An 18,153-nucleotide genomic window follows, 5' to 3' on the forward strand; every position below is an offset into this window, starting at 1 on the left:
ACATTGTTAATAGCTCTTTTTTATCAGAAATTGTTAACACATGTTTAATCTGGTGTTTACAATATTGGTACCATAGTTCAGTTTTCAAAACACTCTACTCTTTACTGTTAAACTCTTTAACATATTGTCTGTCCTTAACGTTTACTTCAAGGCTTCAAAGCACATTTCAGTAATCCTTGAGTGTCACCCAGGCGCAAAAAGGGCACCCAGACTTTTTGAGGCACTCACAAATGGAGAATCTTTAGGCGCAAAATGCACCTGGCGCCCTGCTAATTTCGAACCCTGTCTTCAACTCATGGAGAGGGAGAGGGAAATAGTGAAACGGGAGGGTAGAGCTTAGCAAGCTCATTCCTGCTCATATGTGGGGTGAGGATTTTATTTCTATTAAAAATATAAGCTTTGGGGGTATTTGTTTTTCCTGTTGGGGCTTTTTTATGCTTCCTTCCGTGTTTTAATTTGTATTTATGCATTATACAAACATTTGTGCGCCATTCTGGAATCTTTTTGATGTCCAGAAGTACTTTAAATAAACCATTGTTTGAAAATGGTGCATTTAATGGAAGGGGGGAAACAGCTCTGCCTTAACAAAGTTGGGAGAGCGACAAAGACTTGGCTTTTCACCTACTTGTGGAAGGTGCAAATCTGGTTCTCACCTGAGGCTGGTCACAGCAGGAATATCCATCTTCTCCAGAGAGCTTGCAACAAACGGAGGATCCCTTACAGCTATGGCCATCGGGGCACTGCAGAGAAGAAGCTGACCCTCCGAGCACCAGGCACACAAACAGCTGTACCCACCGCATCTTGGCCAAGAACCTGAAAAGAGAAAGATGGAGAAAAGGACAGGTGTTGGTTAATTACAGGCAAGTCAATGTCTTCCAGCAGTCACGAAATTAAAAGACGCCTGCTTCTTGGGAGAAATGCAGTGACAAACCTAGACAGCATCTTAAAAAGCAGAGACATCACCTTGCCAACAAAGGTCCGTATAGTTAAAGCTATGGTTTCCCCAGTAGAGATGTATGGAAGTGAGAGCTGAACCATAAAGAAGGCTGATCGCCAAAGAATTGATGCTTTTGAATTATGGTGCTGGAGGAGACTCTTGAGAGTCCTATGGACTGCAAGAAGATCAAACCTATCCATTCTTAAGGAAATCAGCCCTGAGTGCTCCCTGGAAGGACAGATCGTGAAGCTGAGGCTCCAATACTTTGGCCACCTCATGAGAAGAGAAGACTCCCTATTGGGAAAGATGGAGGGCACCAGGAGAAGGGGACGACAGAGGACGAGATGGTTGGACAGTGTTCTGGAAGCTACCAGCATGAGTTTGACCAAACTGCGGGAGGCAGTGGAAGACAGGAGTGCCTGGCATGCTCTGGTCCATGGGGTCACGAAGAGTCGGACACGACTAAATGACTAAACAACAACCCACTGCGAAATATAACCAGGCCTTTAACTATCTGTGGCTTTTTAGAAGTGGGTGGGGTGTTTCTAATGTATTCCTCTTTCCTCTTGGTTTTAATGTATCTTCGGGGGATTACTGTCTGTTTGGTTATAAGTTGTTTTGGTGAGAAAGCAGGTCAGCAACAAATCACAGGGAGTCAGTGAAGTTAACTCTTTATTCAAGGAAACAAGGTGGACTCAGGAGGCCAGGCCTAGTGGGCAGAGTGAATCGTCCTGGTAGATCTTGCCCCTGTGAGGCAGTTGTGGGGAGTCTGAATGTCCCTCTGCCTTCCCACTGTTGCCTAAGTTGTCTCCTCCTCCCCTGGATCCAAGCAATCGGAGGCTCCTTCATCTTGCATGTCCTTGCTTCTCCCTCTTCATGTCTCTTCTGGTCCTGGGAGACCAGGGAGGAGGGGAAGTAGTCTCAGCAGGAAGAGGGGTGGGGACAACGACAACAGCCCAGCTTTCTCACCGGCCTGACTTACCGTATTTTTCGCTCTATGGGACGCACTTTTTCCCCTCCAAAAATGAAGGGGAAATGTGTGTGCATCCTATGGAGCGAATGCAGGCTTTCGCTGAAACCTGGAGAGTGAGAGGCGTCGGTGCGCACGGACCCCTCTCGCTCTCCAGGCAGCTATCCGCAAGCCTTCGGAGCACGGCGGGTGTTCCTGCCAGGCTCTGAAGGCTTGCAGATAGCAGCCTGTTCTGGGGGTGAAGCTCAGGCTTCCCTGGCCACCAGCCCCGCAAGCGGCGGTGAGGTTGCGCGCAATCTTGCCGCCGCTCCTGGACCTGTTCTGGGGGCTGGGGTCAGGGAAGCTCGGACTTCCCCCGCCCCAGCCCCGCGGCTAAAAACGAAGCCGCACGCAGCCTCTCCCAGCTGGAGAGGTTGCGCGTGGCTAAAGAGGAAGCCAAGACAGCCAGTGGGATGGATCCCGCTCGCTGTCTTGCCTTCTTTGCTCTTTGGGGCTAGGGAAATAAAATAAAAAAATTCTTTATTCCCCCCCCCCCCTAGAAACTAGGTGTGCCCTATGGTCCAGTGCACCCTATGGAGCGAAAAACACAGTATCTCTGCCTCTCGCCCTCCATTGCTTCAGCTTCTGCCCCGAGTCTGGACTTCTCTCTGCCACCGACTCCCCCCGCTTCTTAAACCCTGTTGTCTCTTCAGCTTCCGACCCCTCCTCCTCCCCGTCTTCAACCTCTTACCACTCATGTTCCTCCCACCACCCACCCCCAGGCTCTGAGCCTTCTTCCCCTGGGCAAGATAAAGTGACTGACAAATTTAATAATAATAATAATAATAATAAATGCCAAGAAGCAGACCCAGGCATAAACGAGAACATGTGCATCAAAAACGTGACCCAGAACTCTGACCTACTGGAGTATCACGTGACTCAGCTGGGTCATCAGCTGACTTAACTGACCCTCGTGTGACTCAGTCATTTTGTACAACATCATGTGAGGAAGCTCTGGGTGTGAACAGAGCCGATAATGGGAAGTTCTAGTCAACGCTGCATTGGGCCATAGAGTTGCCGGCTGCAGGCTAGAATTAAGGGCCTGGGCAGTTGTCACTGAGCTCCTACCGCTGCCCAAGAAGTCTTCAAAGCAAGCAAGCAAGCAAGGCCAACCCTACCATTAGGCAGAATGAGGTGATGACCTCAGATAGCAGATGCCAAGGGGCAGGGGGCAGCGATGAGGTGTTGGGAGCAGTTTGGATAAAAAAATCAATGATTTTTAAAAAATAAAATGCTTTTGGAGGAAAAACCTTTCTAAAGATAGTTTTCTATTTCAGTTACATTATAGTCCAAAGGCTATTCATCAAGAAATAAGGATTTGTTTTAAGTTTTTCATGTGCTAAAACTCAGTCTAATTTTTTAAAAAATTGTTTAACCACATCAGTTAACAAACATGGACACATATGCTATAATGCTATTGTTTTAGTTAAATAAATTGTTATTGAGGAAATGATTATTTTTCTCCTTCCAATAAAGTACAGCAGAAAAGTTTCCAAATATAAACAGTTAACTTATTAAACCTCACAATAATTTCATAATTATCTATGTATTTCTAACAGTATAACCAAATCAGTAACTTTTGATATAACTGCAAAAACTACTCTGAAAATTTATTATTCCAAAAATGAAACCTTCATCTGGTTGTAAATATTAAGATTATACCAGCAAGAATGAGTCTTTCTGTAAAAAGATGATTTAAATCAAGTCTTACTGACTAGTGCTTTAAATTGTGATTTAAATGATTTGATTTAAATCAAATCCACCCTGGTTGGGAGTACAGAGCTGTGTGTACCCCATGGCCAACGCTGTACCTCCTGAGCTAGCCGAGTGCCCTCAGGTGAGAAGGAGGATTTTGCTCCATTCCAGTGTTGAGGTAACTACCAGTCCAGCTACCTACTGCACACAGATTCAATTTATTACATTTATATCCCACCAAGGAAGGGACGCGGGTGGCGCTGTGGGTTAAACCACAGAGCCTAGGACTTGCCGATCAGAAGGCCGGCAGTTCGAATCCCCGCAACGGGGTGAGCTCCCGTTGCTCTGTCCTAGCTCCTGCCAACCTAGCAGTTCGAAAGCACCTCAAAGTGCAAGTAGATAAATAGGTACCGCTCCGGCAGGAAGGTAAACGCCGTTTCCGTGCGCTGCTATAGTTCACCAGAAGCGGCTTAGTCATGCTGGCCACATGACCCGCAAGCTGTACGCCGGCTCCCTCGGCCAATAAAGCCAGATGAGCGCCACAACCCCCGAGTCAGCCACGACTGGACCTAATGGTCAGGGGTCCTTTTACCTTATCCCACCAAGGAGCTCAAGGTGGCCTACATGGTCTCCCCACTTTACCACCACAACAACCCTGAGAGGTAGGTTGGCTGAGAAAGAGTGACTGGCCCAAGGTCACCCGATGAGCTTCATGGCCGAGTGTGGATCTGAACCCTGGTCTCCCGGGCCCAAGTCCAACAGTCTGACCACTACGCCACACTGGAATGGCGCAGGCCATGGGGATGTCTGCTTACCCTTCACCTCAGGCAGCAAAATACATTGGGCTAGACCAGTTGCCACAACTACCACCAGGCCTAGCATCAGAAAATATGAATCCCGTCCCTCTTCAGAAAAAGCACTGCTATGTTGCTGTTTTAATTTAAAAACAAAATAAAAAAACTTTGTATTTTATAGGTAAAGGGACCCCTGACCATTAGGTCCAGTCGTGACCGACTCTGGGGTGGCGGCGCTCATCTCGCTTTATTGGCCGAGGGAGCCATTTTTTTTTAATTCTGTATTTGCAGTCCAACCCTGAGGGGATCCTTGGCTGAAAGGTAGCATGACTGCAGGGGGTTAGACTAGATGAACCTTGGGGTCCCTTCCAAACTTTAGAATTCTACGACATAATATGCAATAGCTACCCATACTGAGTTTTAGAAAGGCTCTGCCTGCCTGAAGCAGGTGCCTCTTGCAAAGCTGGCCAGGTTAGGGGGTTTGGGGGTGGGTGCGCAGGTGGGTCTGCTGCTGCTGCCCTGTTCTGCAGCATGTCCTCATCACTTTATTGCCACAGAAGTCCAAAATAGAGCCAAATTGGCAGCCGCAATCAGGAACTGAAATTTATGTGTCCCTGCAACCGAAATGGAAACTTTTGGTCTGTAGCTTCTGTGACTGACTGACTGACACACACACACACACACACAGAGAGAGAGAGAGAGAGAGAGAGAGAGAGAGAGAGATGAAATGAAACTTTCATGAAACAAAACTTTCAGGGAGGAAGAAAAGGAGGAAGAACAAGCAGATTCCATAAAATGCATGAGCTAGAGAGAGATCAAGGCGCTAATTTTCAAGTTAGAAAGCACAGCATCTGAATTGACATGGGTTTCACCTGAACTTAAGCCTGCTCTGCACTCCAGTTCCAAAGTCAACTTCTACCCTTTCCAGCCTATAAAATGAACTTAGCCGCCAGGAATACAAAATCACAGTTCCCACCTCTATCCTCCGATTCACCTGATGCCAGCTTCATTTACCCACAAAAAGCAGTTAACCGCAATAAAGCAGGAAGACCATTCCTTTCTCCAGAATCAGTAGTTTAGGAATTGTAGAATTAGGTGTTAAGTCTGCGATTTACAGATTTAAAGATTTCTCAGATCAGCTTGCTAGCAGGAGGAGTCAATTAGCCAAAGGGACAACTAGGGTACTTTGCTAAACCTGAGGACAGCTCGTATCTAAAGTGTGCACAATGCAAGACCGTAGATTTGAGCAACAGCGGCTTGGGAGAAATATGCACTTTAATCTGGAGTAGCCAGTCCAGACCAGCTAAGCTCCATATTCATCATCATGGTGGGACACCCCAATCTCTTGGCTTCAGAAATCTGATGGGGTTTGGAAGAGAAGCCTGGTTTCTTCAGCAGTTGCTCCATAATGGAGTCATGATGTAAGGATAGGAGTCGTAACTCCCATCAGCCAAGTTCCACAACGGCTGGAGGTCTAGGGTTTTCCCCTCTGTCCCAGCTATAGAGGAACAGAAAGGATGACAGAAAGAAAACACCACGTGCATTCAGAACCAGCTGACCTTGACGAGGCTGAACCTAGTTCCTTCTTTGCAATTACTAGTTCCCCAATTCACCTGCAGGTGTTGATGAATGGTTTTAAATGCATGTTCATCATGTGGCACCTGAAACAGGGTAATCAAATATCCACACCATGTGAAAACCGTCCTCTGTGAATGCCTGTGCAAAAATCCTTTTGTCCAACTGCAAGAACCTTGCAACTGTGGTGCAGGCCCTCCTTCCCCAATCTATTCCACCCACGTTATAACAACAAATTAAAGCTGTTGGGATGCTGCACTTCCAAACAGCCATTGGGAAGAGGCAGATTGCTTGGATAACATGGTGCCCAGGGATGGGGCAGTGGTGGCGCTGTGGTCTAAACCACTGAGCCTCTTGGGCTTGCCGATCGGAAGGTCAGTGGTTCGAATCCACTCAACGGTGGTGAGCTTCCGTTGCTCTGTCCTAGCTTATGCCAACCTAGCAGTTCGAAAGCACGCCAGTGCAAGTAGATACATAGGTACTGCTGTGGTGGGAAGGCAAACAGCGTTTCCATGAGCTCTGGTTTCCGTCACGATGTTCAGTTGTGCCAGAAGCAGTTTAGTCATGCTGGCCACATGACCCGGAAAACTGTCTGTGGACAAACGCCGGCTCCCTTGGCCTGAAAGCAAGATGAGCGTTGCAAACCCAGAGTCGCCTTTGACTGGACCTAACCGTCCAGGGGTCCCTTACCTTTTAAAGGTAAAGGTACCCCTGCCCGTACGGGCCAGTCTTGACAGACTCTAGGGTTGTGCGCTCATCTCACTCTATAGGCCGGGAGCCAGCGCTGTCCGCAGACACTTCCGGGTCACGTGGCCAGCGTGACATCGCTGCTCTGGCGAGCCAGAGCCGCACACGGAAACGCCGTTTACCTTCCCGCCAGTAAGCGGTCCCTATTTATCTACTTGCACTTAAGGGTGCTTTCGAACTGCTAGGTTGGCAGGCGCTGGGACCGAGCAGCGGGAGCGCACCCCGCCGCGGGGATTCAAACCGCCGACCATGCGATCGGCAAGTCCTAGGCGCTGAGGTTTTACCCACAGCGCCACCCGCGTCCCCCCCCTTACCTTTTATGTGCAAATAAATATGAGCAGGAGTGGGCAGGTCAGATCTTTCTCAAAAAGATGTCCCGTTGATCTGACTTGTACTTTTTTTTTTTTTTGGCCACCACACACTCACAGAATCAGACCCTGAAAAAGAAGGAGTCATGGAAACCTGTGGAAGTGATGGGGTGCAGTTGAAAAATGGGAGGAAATTCATGCTTACAGGTGGCTTGTTGACCTGTACCACTGTGAACAGACACACTCCCTCCTGCTATATAGCCTTAGGCTTCTCTTACAAAGCACAGAGAGCTGGTGCTCCTAAATATTACCAGGAAACAGTAAAGAAACAGCCCTCCTTCCCGAACCTGATGTGCCTCTTTCTCCTGTCTGCCCCCCCCCCCCACAAGCAAAAAGCCAATCCCTTGTGGAGCCAAACTTCCTTACATCTCAGAAATCACAACAGAAAGATGATCCAGCTGGAGTACAGATCTACACAAACTGCAGAAGCTATGTGCAGGCAATGTGATCTCGCAAGACATGTCGAAGCAATGTACACGGATGGATCAAATATCTGTTTGTTTTATGTGTTGCTTTTTCCACCAAATCCCTTATTCTCTAGATACTCACAACTCTTGTTGAGTAAACTTGTCTCCGTGTCTAAAAAGCAGGTGATCAAGAAATGGCAAAGTGGGAGATTCTCTTGTGGGCCAATTTATTATGCCAACACCTTCAGATCACCAAGGTTGTTCTAAAAAATGGATTCTCTATTTTATTTTTTTAATTATACCCCATGAGAGGTGTAAAAACAGCAGTTCTCAAAGCGAAGGCACTGCAGTCCCTACTCACAGTTGAAGCCAGGGGACATATTCATAAGTAATAATTGTTTCAATTAAAAGGCATGGTAGTATACCCTTAAATTAGGCATACCAAGCCCCCGTTAGGTCTTAACTCTGTACAGAATGTCAGTAGCCAAGGGACACCATTTCTCTTTCATAGATTTCTCTTTCATGATTTCTTTGCGCTTCTGGGGCTGTTACAGGAAAGACTTGGAAAATGAAAGAGAAACTCAGACGGACATTTTTACTGCCGTAATCTTGCCAAGCCAGGAAAGGTTCAGGCACTCACAGCTATGTAGCTTCTTTAAGATAGTTCCAGGACCGCAATAGCTCAAGGTCGGCCTCTCCCCATATGAACCAACACAGACCTTGAGATCACCACCTGAGGCCCTTATTTGTGTGCCTCGTCCACATGAGGTCCGGAGATTGTCTCCACATTTGTGAAAGCTCGTCTGGCGCCATCATTAGATATTTTTAGGTGCCAGGCAAAAACTTTCCTCCATAACTGGGCCTTTAACCATCTGTGGCCTTTTAGAAGTGGGTGGGATGCTTTTGATGTATTCATTTCCCCCCTTGGTTTTAATAAGGGACACGGGTGGCGCTGTGGGTTAAACCACAGAGCCTAGGACGTGCTGATCAGAAGGTTGGCGGTTCAAATCCCCACGACAGGGTGAGCTCCCGTTGCTCGGTCCCTGCTCCTGCCAACCTAGCAGTTCGAAAGCACGTCAAAGTGCAAGTAGATAAATAGGTACCGCTCCGGCAGGAAGGTAAACGGCGTTTCCGTGCGCTGCTCTGGTTTGCCAGAAGCGGCTTAGTCCTGCTGGCCACATGACCCGGAAGCTGTACGCCGGCTCCCTCGGCCAATAAAGCGAGATGAGCGCCGCAACGCCAGAGTCAGCCACGACTGGACCTAATGGTCAGCGGTCCCTTTACCTTGGTTTTAATGAATATATTTGGAATCCTGCCCCAACATCTATTTGGTTTTAAGTCACTTTGAGTTGCCCTGAGCAAGATAAAGTGACTAAGAAATTAAATAAATGATAATATACAGAGCCAAAGTGCCGCTGGCATAACCAGATCATATGCCTTGTTACAATCACTCCTAAGTATTGGAACGTTACACATAAGAAACATGTATCATGCAGGTACACAGAGCCAAGAAGTTCGGATTGGCTGCAGCTCATTCATTTTTGCCTTGTTCTTCAACCCCAAAGCATTCCTGGCTAACAGGCCTAAGTATGACAACTACTGATCTACCCCAAGATTTATAAAACAACAGAACAGAAAAAAGAAAAAAGTTAACTCTAGAGCCAGCCGGGACTTAAGTGAACAACATCCCCCAAAAATTCCTGGGCAAACAAAAAGGTCTCCACCTGGAGCCAAAGAGGTAACAAAGTCCAAGTTTTATCCCTGAGAAGGTGAGCAAAAGGACTGAAAAAAGAGGAATTGCAGACCCTCCCCTACCTTGCCTCTGCCAGCAGGGAGACCTAGTACAGATAAGGTGGGCCTCTGGGGAAGATCTCAACAACTGGGCATATCCATGCAGAAGGAAATGGTCTTTAAAGTCTGCTGACTCCAAGCCAAAGAAGGTTTAAGCAGTGTTAAGCATTAGCCAAGAGCATTTTGCTCCTGGCTTTCGACCACTTGCGACCAGGCTCCAGGAAGACATCTAACGTCTCCATCACCTGGAGGTGCCTGCCTGGAGATCATTGGATCTGGACTGTTTTCACAACACATCCTGTAGAATTCTATCAGTTATATTTTGCCTGCACAAGGGGAATGAATTCCTGGAACCTGCCTGAGCAGGAGCTGTCGCCTTTAAGAAAAACAGGTCGCAATGTATGTGGACTTTTCTTCTTTTAAGTTTTCAAAGGTCTTAACCTAGCTCATGGTTGCTATCTGAACTAGCCTGGTGTTTAATTGAGAATCAATCACAGTCAGTCCATCGTTTGAAAAAATAAAGACTTTAGAGCCACCCTACCGCAAAATGGGGAACGCGGGTGGTGCTGTGGGTTAAACCACAGAGCCTAGGACTTGCCGATCAGAAGGTCGGCGGTTCGAATCCCTGCGACGTGGTGAGCTCCCGTTGCTCGGTCCCTGCTCCTGCCAACCTAGCAGTTCGACAGCACGTCAAAGTGCAAGTAGATAAATAGGTACTGCTCTGGCGGGAAGGTAAACGGCATTTCCGTGCGCTGCTCTGGTTCTCCAGAAGCGGCTTAGTCATGCTGGCCACATGACCTGGAAGCTGTACGCCGGCTCCCTTGGCCAATAAAGCGAGATGAGTGCTGCAACCCCAGAGTTGGTTTAAGGAGTTTCTAACACTGGTTCAAAGTCTCTAACACTGGTTTAAAAGTGTCAGGATTAGCACCAGGTAGCAAACACCGTGCTTCACCCAGTACCATACATGAACAGCCCCCCTCTCTCTCTGGCAGACCTCCAGATATTTTGAAATACAGCTTAGCTTCTCAACATCTGAAGGGCACCGGGTTGGGGAAAGCTGCCCTGGAGGAACCCAAGCATCCACAGCCAAGCCAGTACTACAGAAAAGTTATGGGGTGTGGTAACTGTTTGTGCATATTCCGCTGCAATGGCACAGTCACCTTTTCCACAAGAATCCCAGGGCATCGTGAGTTTGCCTGCGATGGGTGTGAGACCACTATCCATCCAGCAACCATTATACTCTCTGTGCAAAACAGCCTCCATGTGAGAAAACGAACAGGTTTCCCCTTAGAAGCACACAGGAAGCTCCTCATTTAGCCAAATACTGCCTACACCAAGCGACAGCAGCTTTCCAGGGGTTCACAATCCCTGCCAGAGCTAGGGATTCAACCTGGAAACTTCTGCATGCAAAACTGAAGACCGATGCCAGACTGCAACGCTCTGGCCTTGCCCTGCCTGCTTGAGATCTCAGCACAGGCACACCTACAGAACAAGAGGCGGAATACAGAACTCACAATGATCCAAACTCCGTAAGCTTCACGTTGACTTCAACCAGAAGAGAGCACACACACTGATTTTCAGGTTCAGTTTGTGAGGAAGTAAAAACCGAGTTGCGAAAAGGAAGTGCAACATCGTCTCTTGCACAATAACCTCAAGAAGCCATAAACAGAGACAGGACAGCGACCTTCAGGGCGTAGGTTTTGAGGTCAACCTATATAGAATCACAGAATTGTAGAGTTGAGTTGGAAGGGGTCCCCGAGGGTCATCTAGTCCAACCCTCTAATTCAGGAATAATGTGTGGGGGTTTTCAACAGCTGCACAGAAAAGGCCACTGCAGCCCAGCTCTACAGAGCACAGTGCAGCTGTTTGTAACCACTATGAGTGTAAGAACCAGGCCTAGCAACCAGCCCCACCTGACACAACTCAGAATGATTGCTGTTATTTATTTAGCAGAAAAACCACCCTCTGGGGCTGACCCCCGGCTTTTAAAGCCGTTGTCAGAGCTGACAGCGCAGGACTTAATTATCGACAGCACTTGGCACCAAAGCGAGATCCCAGGGTCAAATCCTGCTTGTGTTTCTTATTATTGTTTATTACATTTTCTATACTGCTCGCCACCCGAGGATCACAGGGCGGTTTACAATAGAAAAAAACACAAAAATACATACGGTAACTTAGTAACAGACCAAGCCTAATTCCCACACCCCCCTTTTAAAAGCCCATAGACTCTCTAATTAGCCAGAGGCCTGGGAGAAGAGGAATGTTTCTTCCTGGAGCCTAAATATATGTAATGAGGGCACCTGGTAAGCTTCTCTGCAATATATCTTGCAAGGCGAGGAAGAAGGCGCACGACAGAGAGAAATGGTCAGTTTCCTATTAATTTGGGGGGAGGTGAAAGGAAGGGGGGGAGAGAGAACAACGATGCAACAAACGCAAAGGAGTTCCGCTGTTTGAGATCAGACCAAAGCTTGCATTGAGCCTAGTATTCCGTCTTCAACAGGGGTCAGCCTGACTGCTCTCAGGAAGAAAAGCTGAAACAGCCAGCTCTCCCTTCCTGTATACTCCCCAACCTCCTGCATGCGCAACTGATAACCACCCTGGGGTGGGGACCCTTCTGCTGTTGCAGCAGGATCCCCCAAGGCACCGGGGGCTTTCCAAATCAACTCACCCTTCGCACCAGCTTCGCCCCGCAATAAGACTGGCGCGGCAGGACCTTCGCTAGCCGGTTCCTTCCAGCCTCAAAAGCAAAACCCCGGGTGCAAGGCCACGCCTCCGGCTCTCCATGGAATTGGCCGAGCCGCTGTCCCTGCAATCTGTTTGGCCGCTTTTCCTTCCTCTCCCCCTGTTTGGTTGGCTGCTTTGCTATCGCGGGCCTTGCCCCCCCCCCCCCGCAGATTAGGAGGCAGTCATATGATCTGTTGCTTAAGTCCATTTGCAAAACGCGCACATGACCCCGGCAGTTCGAATGCGCTTTCTTGCGCACGTGACGAGGCAGGGAAGGGAAGGGGTGGCTTTTTAAAAAAAAATAATATTTTTTTAATTTCGTTTTTGTAGCCTGAACACCGGCTCAGGCTCGCCGGAACTTCTGGTTTTCCACGCCGGGGCTCGGCCCCGGAAGTGGTAACGAAGAAAGAGTGCCTCTGAGAGCGTGCCGATTGCTGCCCCGCTTTCCTATCTAGTTGTTGATGTCTGTATGGCATATGCACAACAGCAGCGTTACTGCCGTAAAACACGTGTAAATTAGGCTTTAGGATCATAAAAAGATTGAGCCTCACTAGGTCTTCCTAAGGATCTGTTTAATCCTGCATGCTGTTTGCATTGCTACCAGCGGTTGTAATTCATGTTCTATCATGCACAGGCGTTATAACCAGCTGCTTGGCATTGGCAAGTATGCTATGTATTCTTTTTGTATACAGTACTGACTGAATAAGCCGCCGTTTCAAAAGTATTACTTGCAGGGAAGAGCTCTGGGTCCTCGCGGAAGAATCCAGATTAATGAAACACCCTTTGGACAATTATTAGGCAATTCCCTGATTCAATTTTCAAGCGAGCATTGGAAGGCGATTCCAATCCCTGGGGTTCAGCTGCTCCGCAGATCTTTAAATATATTCCTGGCAGGTTTGGGGGAGCAAACTAATTTTTTGCTCCCTTTTCCTGTTTTTTTCCTCCCCTTCTAACAAAGAACTTCCGAAGTCGCCATTTAAAGTCAATAGGTGGGCGCGCAACTGCAGGGCCTCTAGAGGGCGCGTGAAGACGCTGCTTCACTCAAATTCCTGTAGTCGGGCTACAGCAGCAGCGTGTCCCCGTTAGCATGTAGAGGTTTTTCACATCAACCTGCACCCTTAGCAAGAGTTATCGATGGTATTCTGGGCTAGCAGTCGCCTTCCCTGACCCCTGCAAATGTTCTGCGCGGAGGGGATTTTTATTTTATTGCAATGTACTATGGTGGAGCAATCCATCTCGTGGATCCCCTACTCCTGCAGGAGTCTCAGCTTAGCTGAGTTGGATATAGCTTATTTTTATTTTGAGAGGGGCAGAAAGAGCATCAGTAAACCGCCCCAGTCCCAGACTGTACTGCATTTTTTAATTATTATGTTAGGAATTAGCACCCTTCCGTTCCACCTGAGGGTTTAGCCCTAAAGTGGCTAAACAGTGAAATCCATGGGATGTTAAAAATTAGAAAGTAGGCATGGATGAGAGAGTTCTATCTGAATTTCCCTCTTGCTTAGTATAGCCTCTTTACCCCTACAGATCTGGCTATTATTGCAAGCAGTTCTGTGCCTTTGTGAAGCTTGGTGTTTTATGCGACTTTAGATGGCTGCAGTGTTAAGAGGACTAAGAGATTGAAGTTTACTTTGCAAATAATTTAAAAAGGGGAAATGCTATAAAGGGGTTCTGAGTCAATGTCATTTCTGAACAGCTCAGGGCAGCTTTCGTGCCCATTTTGAGAGTGCATTTTGTGGGTGATTCCCCCCCCCCTTTGAATGACTCTTCGCATGCTGTGTTTTATGATTGTATAATTAGGGAATGAGCAATAAATGGCAGCTATCCTCCATCGATCCCAACTCCCCAATGTGCTTAGCCTGCTGGCTGGGGGTACCAGGTCTCTGGAGCACCATAGCACATCTCAATGTCTGGGTAGATAATTCCCATGTTTTCATCTCTCCACAGGGATGGCAGTGAGAGCTACCCAGAGAAATCAACAGAGAAATCCAGCTGCAGTCAATTACCAGGATGTCCATACTACAACAAAATGTAGCAGTAGAGAGAGGCGGAGGTGCTTTCTCTAACTTCAGTCTTATTTTGTGGGCATTTTTAAAACCGTTTTCAAACTTCCTTTAAGAAAAAAGTCCAGCCAGTGTAAATTCTGCAGGGCATACAATCCATCTGCAGCATTAACAGAGAACAACATTGCAGGGCTGTTGTAAACTGTTCTTAACCTGAGGTAGTATCTTCCCCACACCACCTGCCAACCCTTTGGTTGAGAGACAGTGGCTTATGATAGTCCTACAGTGTAATCCACTGTTAATGTTGTAGATTAGAGGTGTGGATCTCAAGCCACAGCTAACCCAGCCAAAAATAAAGAGTTTCCCTACAGTAACATCAAAGGTCAATCTTCTTACATTGTTTCCCATACCACCTGCAGCACAGATGGAATTGCACAGTTGAAAGCAGAACCTTTCTGCTGTATTTCACAACATGAAATATGGCCAGTTTTAGAAACTCCAATATGAACTCCCCCCCCCCTCCATGCTTTTACGGTAATTTTTGCAAACACACTGTGGCAACTCATTGAAACCCTTAATCCCCTTGGACTACTGCAATGCGCTCTACGTGGGACTACCTTTGAAGGTGACCCGGAAACTACAGCTAATCCTGAATGCGGCTGCCAGATTGGTGACTGGAAGCGGCCCCCGGGACCATATAACACCGGTCCTGAAAGACCTACATTGGCTCATTTCCAAGCAAAATTCAAGGGGTTGGTCCTGACGTTTAAAGCCCTAAATGGCCTCAGCCCAGTATACCAGAAGGAGCGTCTCCACCCCCATCGTTCAGCCCGGACACTGAGGTCCAGGTCCGAGGGCCTTCTGGCGGTTCCCTCACTGCAAGAAGTGAAGCTACAGGGAACCAGGCAGAGGGCCTTTTTGGTAGTCCCTGTGGAATGCCCTCCCATCAGATGTCAAGGAAATAAACAACTATCTGACTACACAAGACTCCTGAAGGCAGCCCTGTATATGGAAGTTTTACATGTTTGATGTCTTAATTTATTGGAAGCCGCCCAGAGTGGCTGGAGTGATGCACTCAGATGGGAATAATAATAATAATAATAATAATAATAATAATAATAATAATAATAATAATAATATCTATATACTGTTATGGACATCTCTCAATTCCACCCTGGAAGGCAGCTGTTGGGGGAAATCTGCAGAAACCAGAAACCGACCAAGTAAAACCTCAGCATTAAGTCTATCATCTCCATAGCTGTCAACATTTCCCTTTTTTTAAGGGAAATTGCCTTATTCTGAATAGGATTCCTCGCAAGAAAAGGGAAAAGTTGACAGCTATGATTCATCTCCCAACAATCAGATGCAGTAGGCAGAACCTGGAATGCCGTGTGTGTGTGTGCGTGCCTGGCAGATCAGGGGTGCAACTGGGGCTGCTTGAGGACTTAGTGGGCAGGAGCCAGGGCATATGGGGCAAGACTGAGTGTGCAGCAAAAGTTCCAAAAATGGACTGGCTGAAGAACTACCAGCTGTCTTTCCCACTCCACACTGTTGAGGTCCAGCCTCCTTACCTGCCAACGACTCAAAATCCCCATCTTCCCTTATTGAGAAACACAACAGGACCTGTGATGACGGGAGTTGCCATCTGACATCTGGTGGGTCCGTTTAATATTTAGATGAATTTCAATATTGCACTGCATCCCAGACCCCAGGTCCTCACAAGACATGCCGTTTAGGGCTTGTGTGGAAAGGTTCTTGTTTGCCTTAAGCTTTCTTTTCCATCCTCCATAAACTTACATGTCTTCTATAAAGAGCTCATACTCGGGGGCTTGTGGTGTTGCAATATGGGAGGAAAGGTTTTGGGGGAAAGTCAGCATGAGAAAGTGTCTTTCGTCCTGTCAAAACACCCCACTATTATTGCGTAGGGATTGGAGGTACCTAATTTCATGGGATACCCCCATGTCCGCTGTCTTCAACAACTGGTAGGTCCTAGAAGCCACCATTGGCAACTCCAAGAGGGCAGGCAAGAACTTAAGAGCCTACTGGGTTAAGCCAGTGGTCCATCATTTGTGTTCTCATGGTGGCTAAGATGCTTCTGAGGTCCCAGCAAACAGGACCTCAGTGCTACAGCACCCTTCCCCACTTGTGAATCCCAGCAACGGGCATTTCAAGGTGTACCACCTCCAGCAATGGGGGGCGGAATGTAGCCATAATCTTGCCCTCCACATACCTGTCTAATCCTCTTTTGAAGCCATCCGAATTGATGGCCATTAGTGCCTCTTGCGGGAGCAGAGTTCAAAATTTACGTGGACTTTCTTGTTCTTACCTTTGCCCGAGACCTTGGAAGAGCCAGTTGTCAGTTGTCGTTGGGAATGCAGTTAGATACTCAGTAGAAAGCAGCTTCCTTTGCTGGCCCTTTAATTTTTTTAAAAAAACTATTTGGTATTTCCAGGACGTTCCTTTAAGCAGCAACCACCAGCTCAATGAGCATGGCTCAATTCTTGCCAAACTCATAGACATCGGGGCTACCAGAGTTTATCAGAAGGGGCAAAAAGCCGCACTGCAGTCTCAACTTCCAATGGCCAGCCATTTCCTTCATCAGTAGGCTATTCCACCCATCGGCCACCCCCAAAAACTGCTGGCATTACTCGGCCCTCATTTGGGCTGGGTCTTGTTGCTGCTGCTGCTGCTCCCTTAGGTTTGTCATTCTTTTGCAAACCTCCAAGTTCCTTTCCCAAGCCCATTGATACCTGCCTCATTTTTCAGTGGTTGACTCCTATTTCTGTCAGCATTCAGCACCAGTTTGCTGTGGGGTGGGGGGGCTGAATTTCCCTTTGCATCTATTGTGGCTTCATGAATTCATGCATGGTGAGGTGGTAGAACATTCCAGTGGTCGCATTTGCAAGCATTTGAGTTCAAGCCCTGCAACCAGAGATGTGGCTGCTTGCTGTTTTGCAACAGGGAAACCTCGGCTGCCCTTGCCTAATGATACAACTACTTTAGCAAAGGCCTGTGGCCTAGTCCCGCCTCAAGCCCTGGGCAAACTCTTTTCCTTATCCAACTTCTTTGCTTCCAGCTTGCTTGCAGTTCCTCTGATCTTTTCTCTCTTGGGCAAACCAATTTTCCATTTCCCTCATGCTGTATTGGGAACGGTCCTTTGTCCTCCCTCCCCAACGCACAGAAAGGCGGTCAAAATGCTTGAGCACACTCTTTCTTCACAGCTGCTCAGGCAAAAATGGCTTGGTAGGGAGTCCAAGAGAGAGCCTGACGCAACCCACTTTTGCTTTCACCAGTCTTCTCATAAAATGGTAGCTCGCAAAGACTGTATTCTGCGGCACAAAAAACGCTCTTGTACAGGCCAAAACATTTATACTTTTCCACACTGAACAGTGCCCACTTTCTTTCTACTTATATCCCACATGAGGTTGCCATATTCTTTTTCCCTCAGTGGGTGCTTGGTCCCCAAAATGCTGCGTAAAGGTAAAGGGACCCCTGACCATTAGGTCCAGTCGTGACTGACTCTGGGGTTGCAGCGCTCATCTTGCTCTATAGGCCGAGGAGCCGGCGTTTGTCCGCAGACAGCTTCCGGGTCATGTGGCCAGCATGACTAAGCTGCTTCTGGCAAACCAGAGCAGCGCACGGAAACGCCATTTACCTTCCCGCCAGAGTGGTACCTATTTATCTACTTGCACTTTGACGTGCTTTCGAACTGCTAGGGGGGCAGGAGCAGGGACCGAGCAACGGGAGCTCACCCCGTCACGGGGATTCGAACCACCGACCTTCTGATCGGCAAGTCTTAGGCTCTGTGGTTTAACCCACAGCGCCACCCGCGTCCCTTAAAATGCTGCATAGCTCCCAGAAAATTCAACAGGTGAAGTTCTCTCAGCCAACAGGGAAGGAGCTCAATATAAAATGTAAGAGCAGAGTCTTCCAAGCCCATGAGTAAATCCACATTGTCTCCATCCCCCACCCGTTTGTATGCGGCTGCTTTTGAATTAAGTCTAAACCTGCTCGCCTCTAAACTCAGCTGAGCTTAGTGGGGGAAGGATTTGCTGCCTAGGAAAGGAAACAAGCACCATGCAATGAAACCTTGATAAATTCCG

The 18,153-nt window shown here is 47.8% G+C and overlaps 1 protein-coding gene across 2 annotated transcripts in view; it reads right to left on the reverse strand.

Annotated features, from left to right (window-relative positions):
• The window catches only part of GRN (granulin precursor), a 35,697-nt gene extending 18,095 nt beyond the window's left edge, over positions 1-17,602 (reverse strand). Inside the window, exons 1-2 of one of the 2 annotated variants that reach the window (XM_028701974.2) lie at positions 16,377-17,602; positions 654-813 (exon numbers count right to left, since the gene is read on the reverse strand). In XM_028701974.2, coding sequence (XP_028557807.2) covers positions 654-813; positions 16,377-16,570 — 354 coding nt within the window. In that variant the 5' untranslated portion in view covers positions 16,571-17,602. Of the gene's footprint in view, positions 1-653; positions 814-11,991; positions 12,187-16,376 lie in introns of those variants that run through there. The other variant, XM_028701975.2, reaches the window with a different exon arrangement.
• Positions 17,603-18,153: the final 551 nt, after the last annotated feature.

Source organism: Podarcis muralis, chromosome 13 (genome assembly GCF_964188315.1).
Source record: "Podarcis muralis chromosome 13, rPodMur119.hap1.1, whole genome shotgun sequence".
Lineage (NCBI taxonomy): Eukaryota > Metazoa > Chordata > Lepidosauria > Squamata > Lacertidae > Podarcis > Podarcis muralis.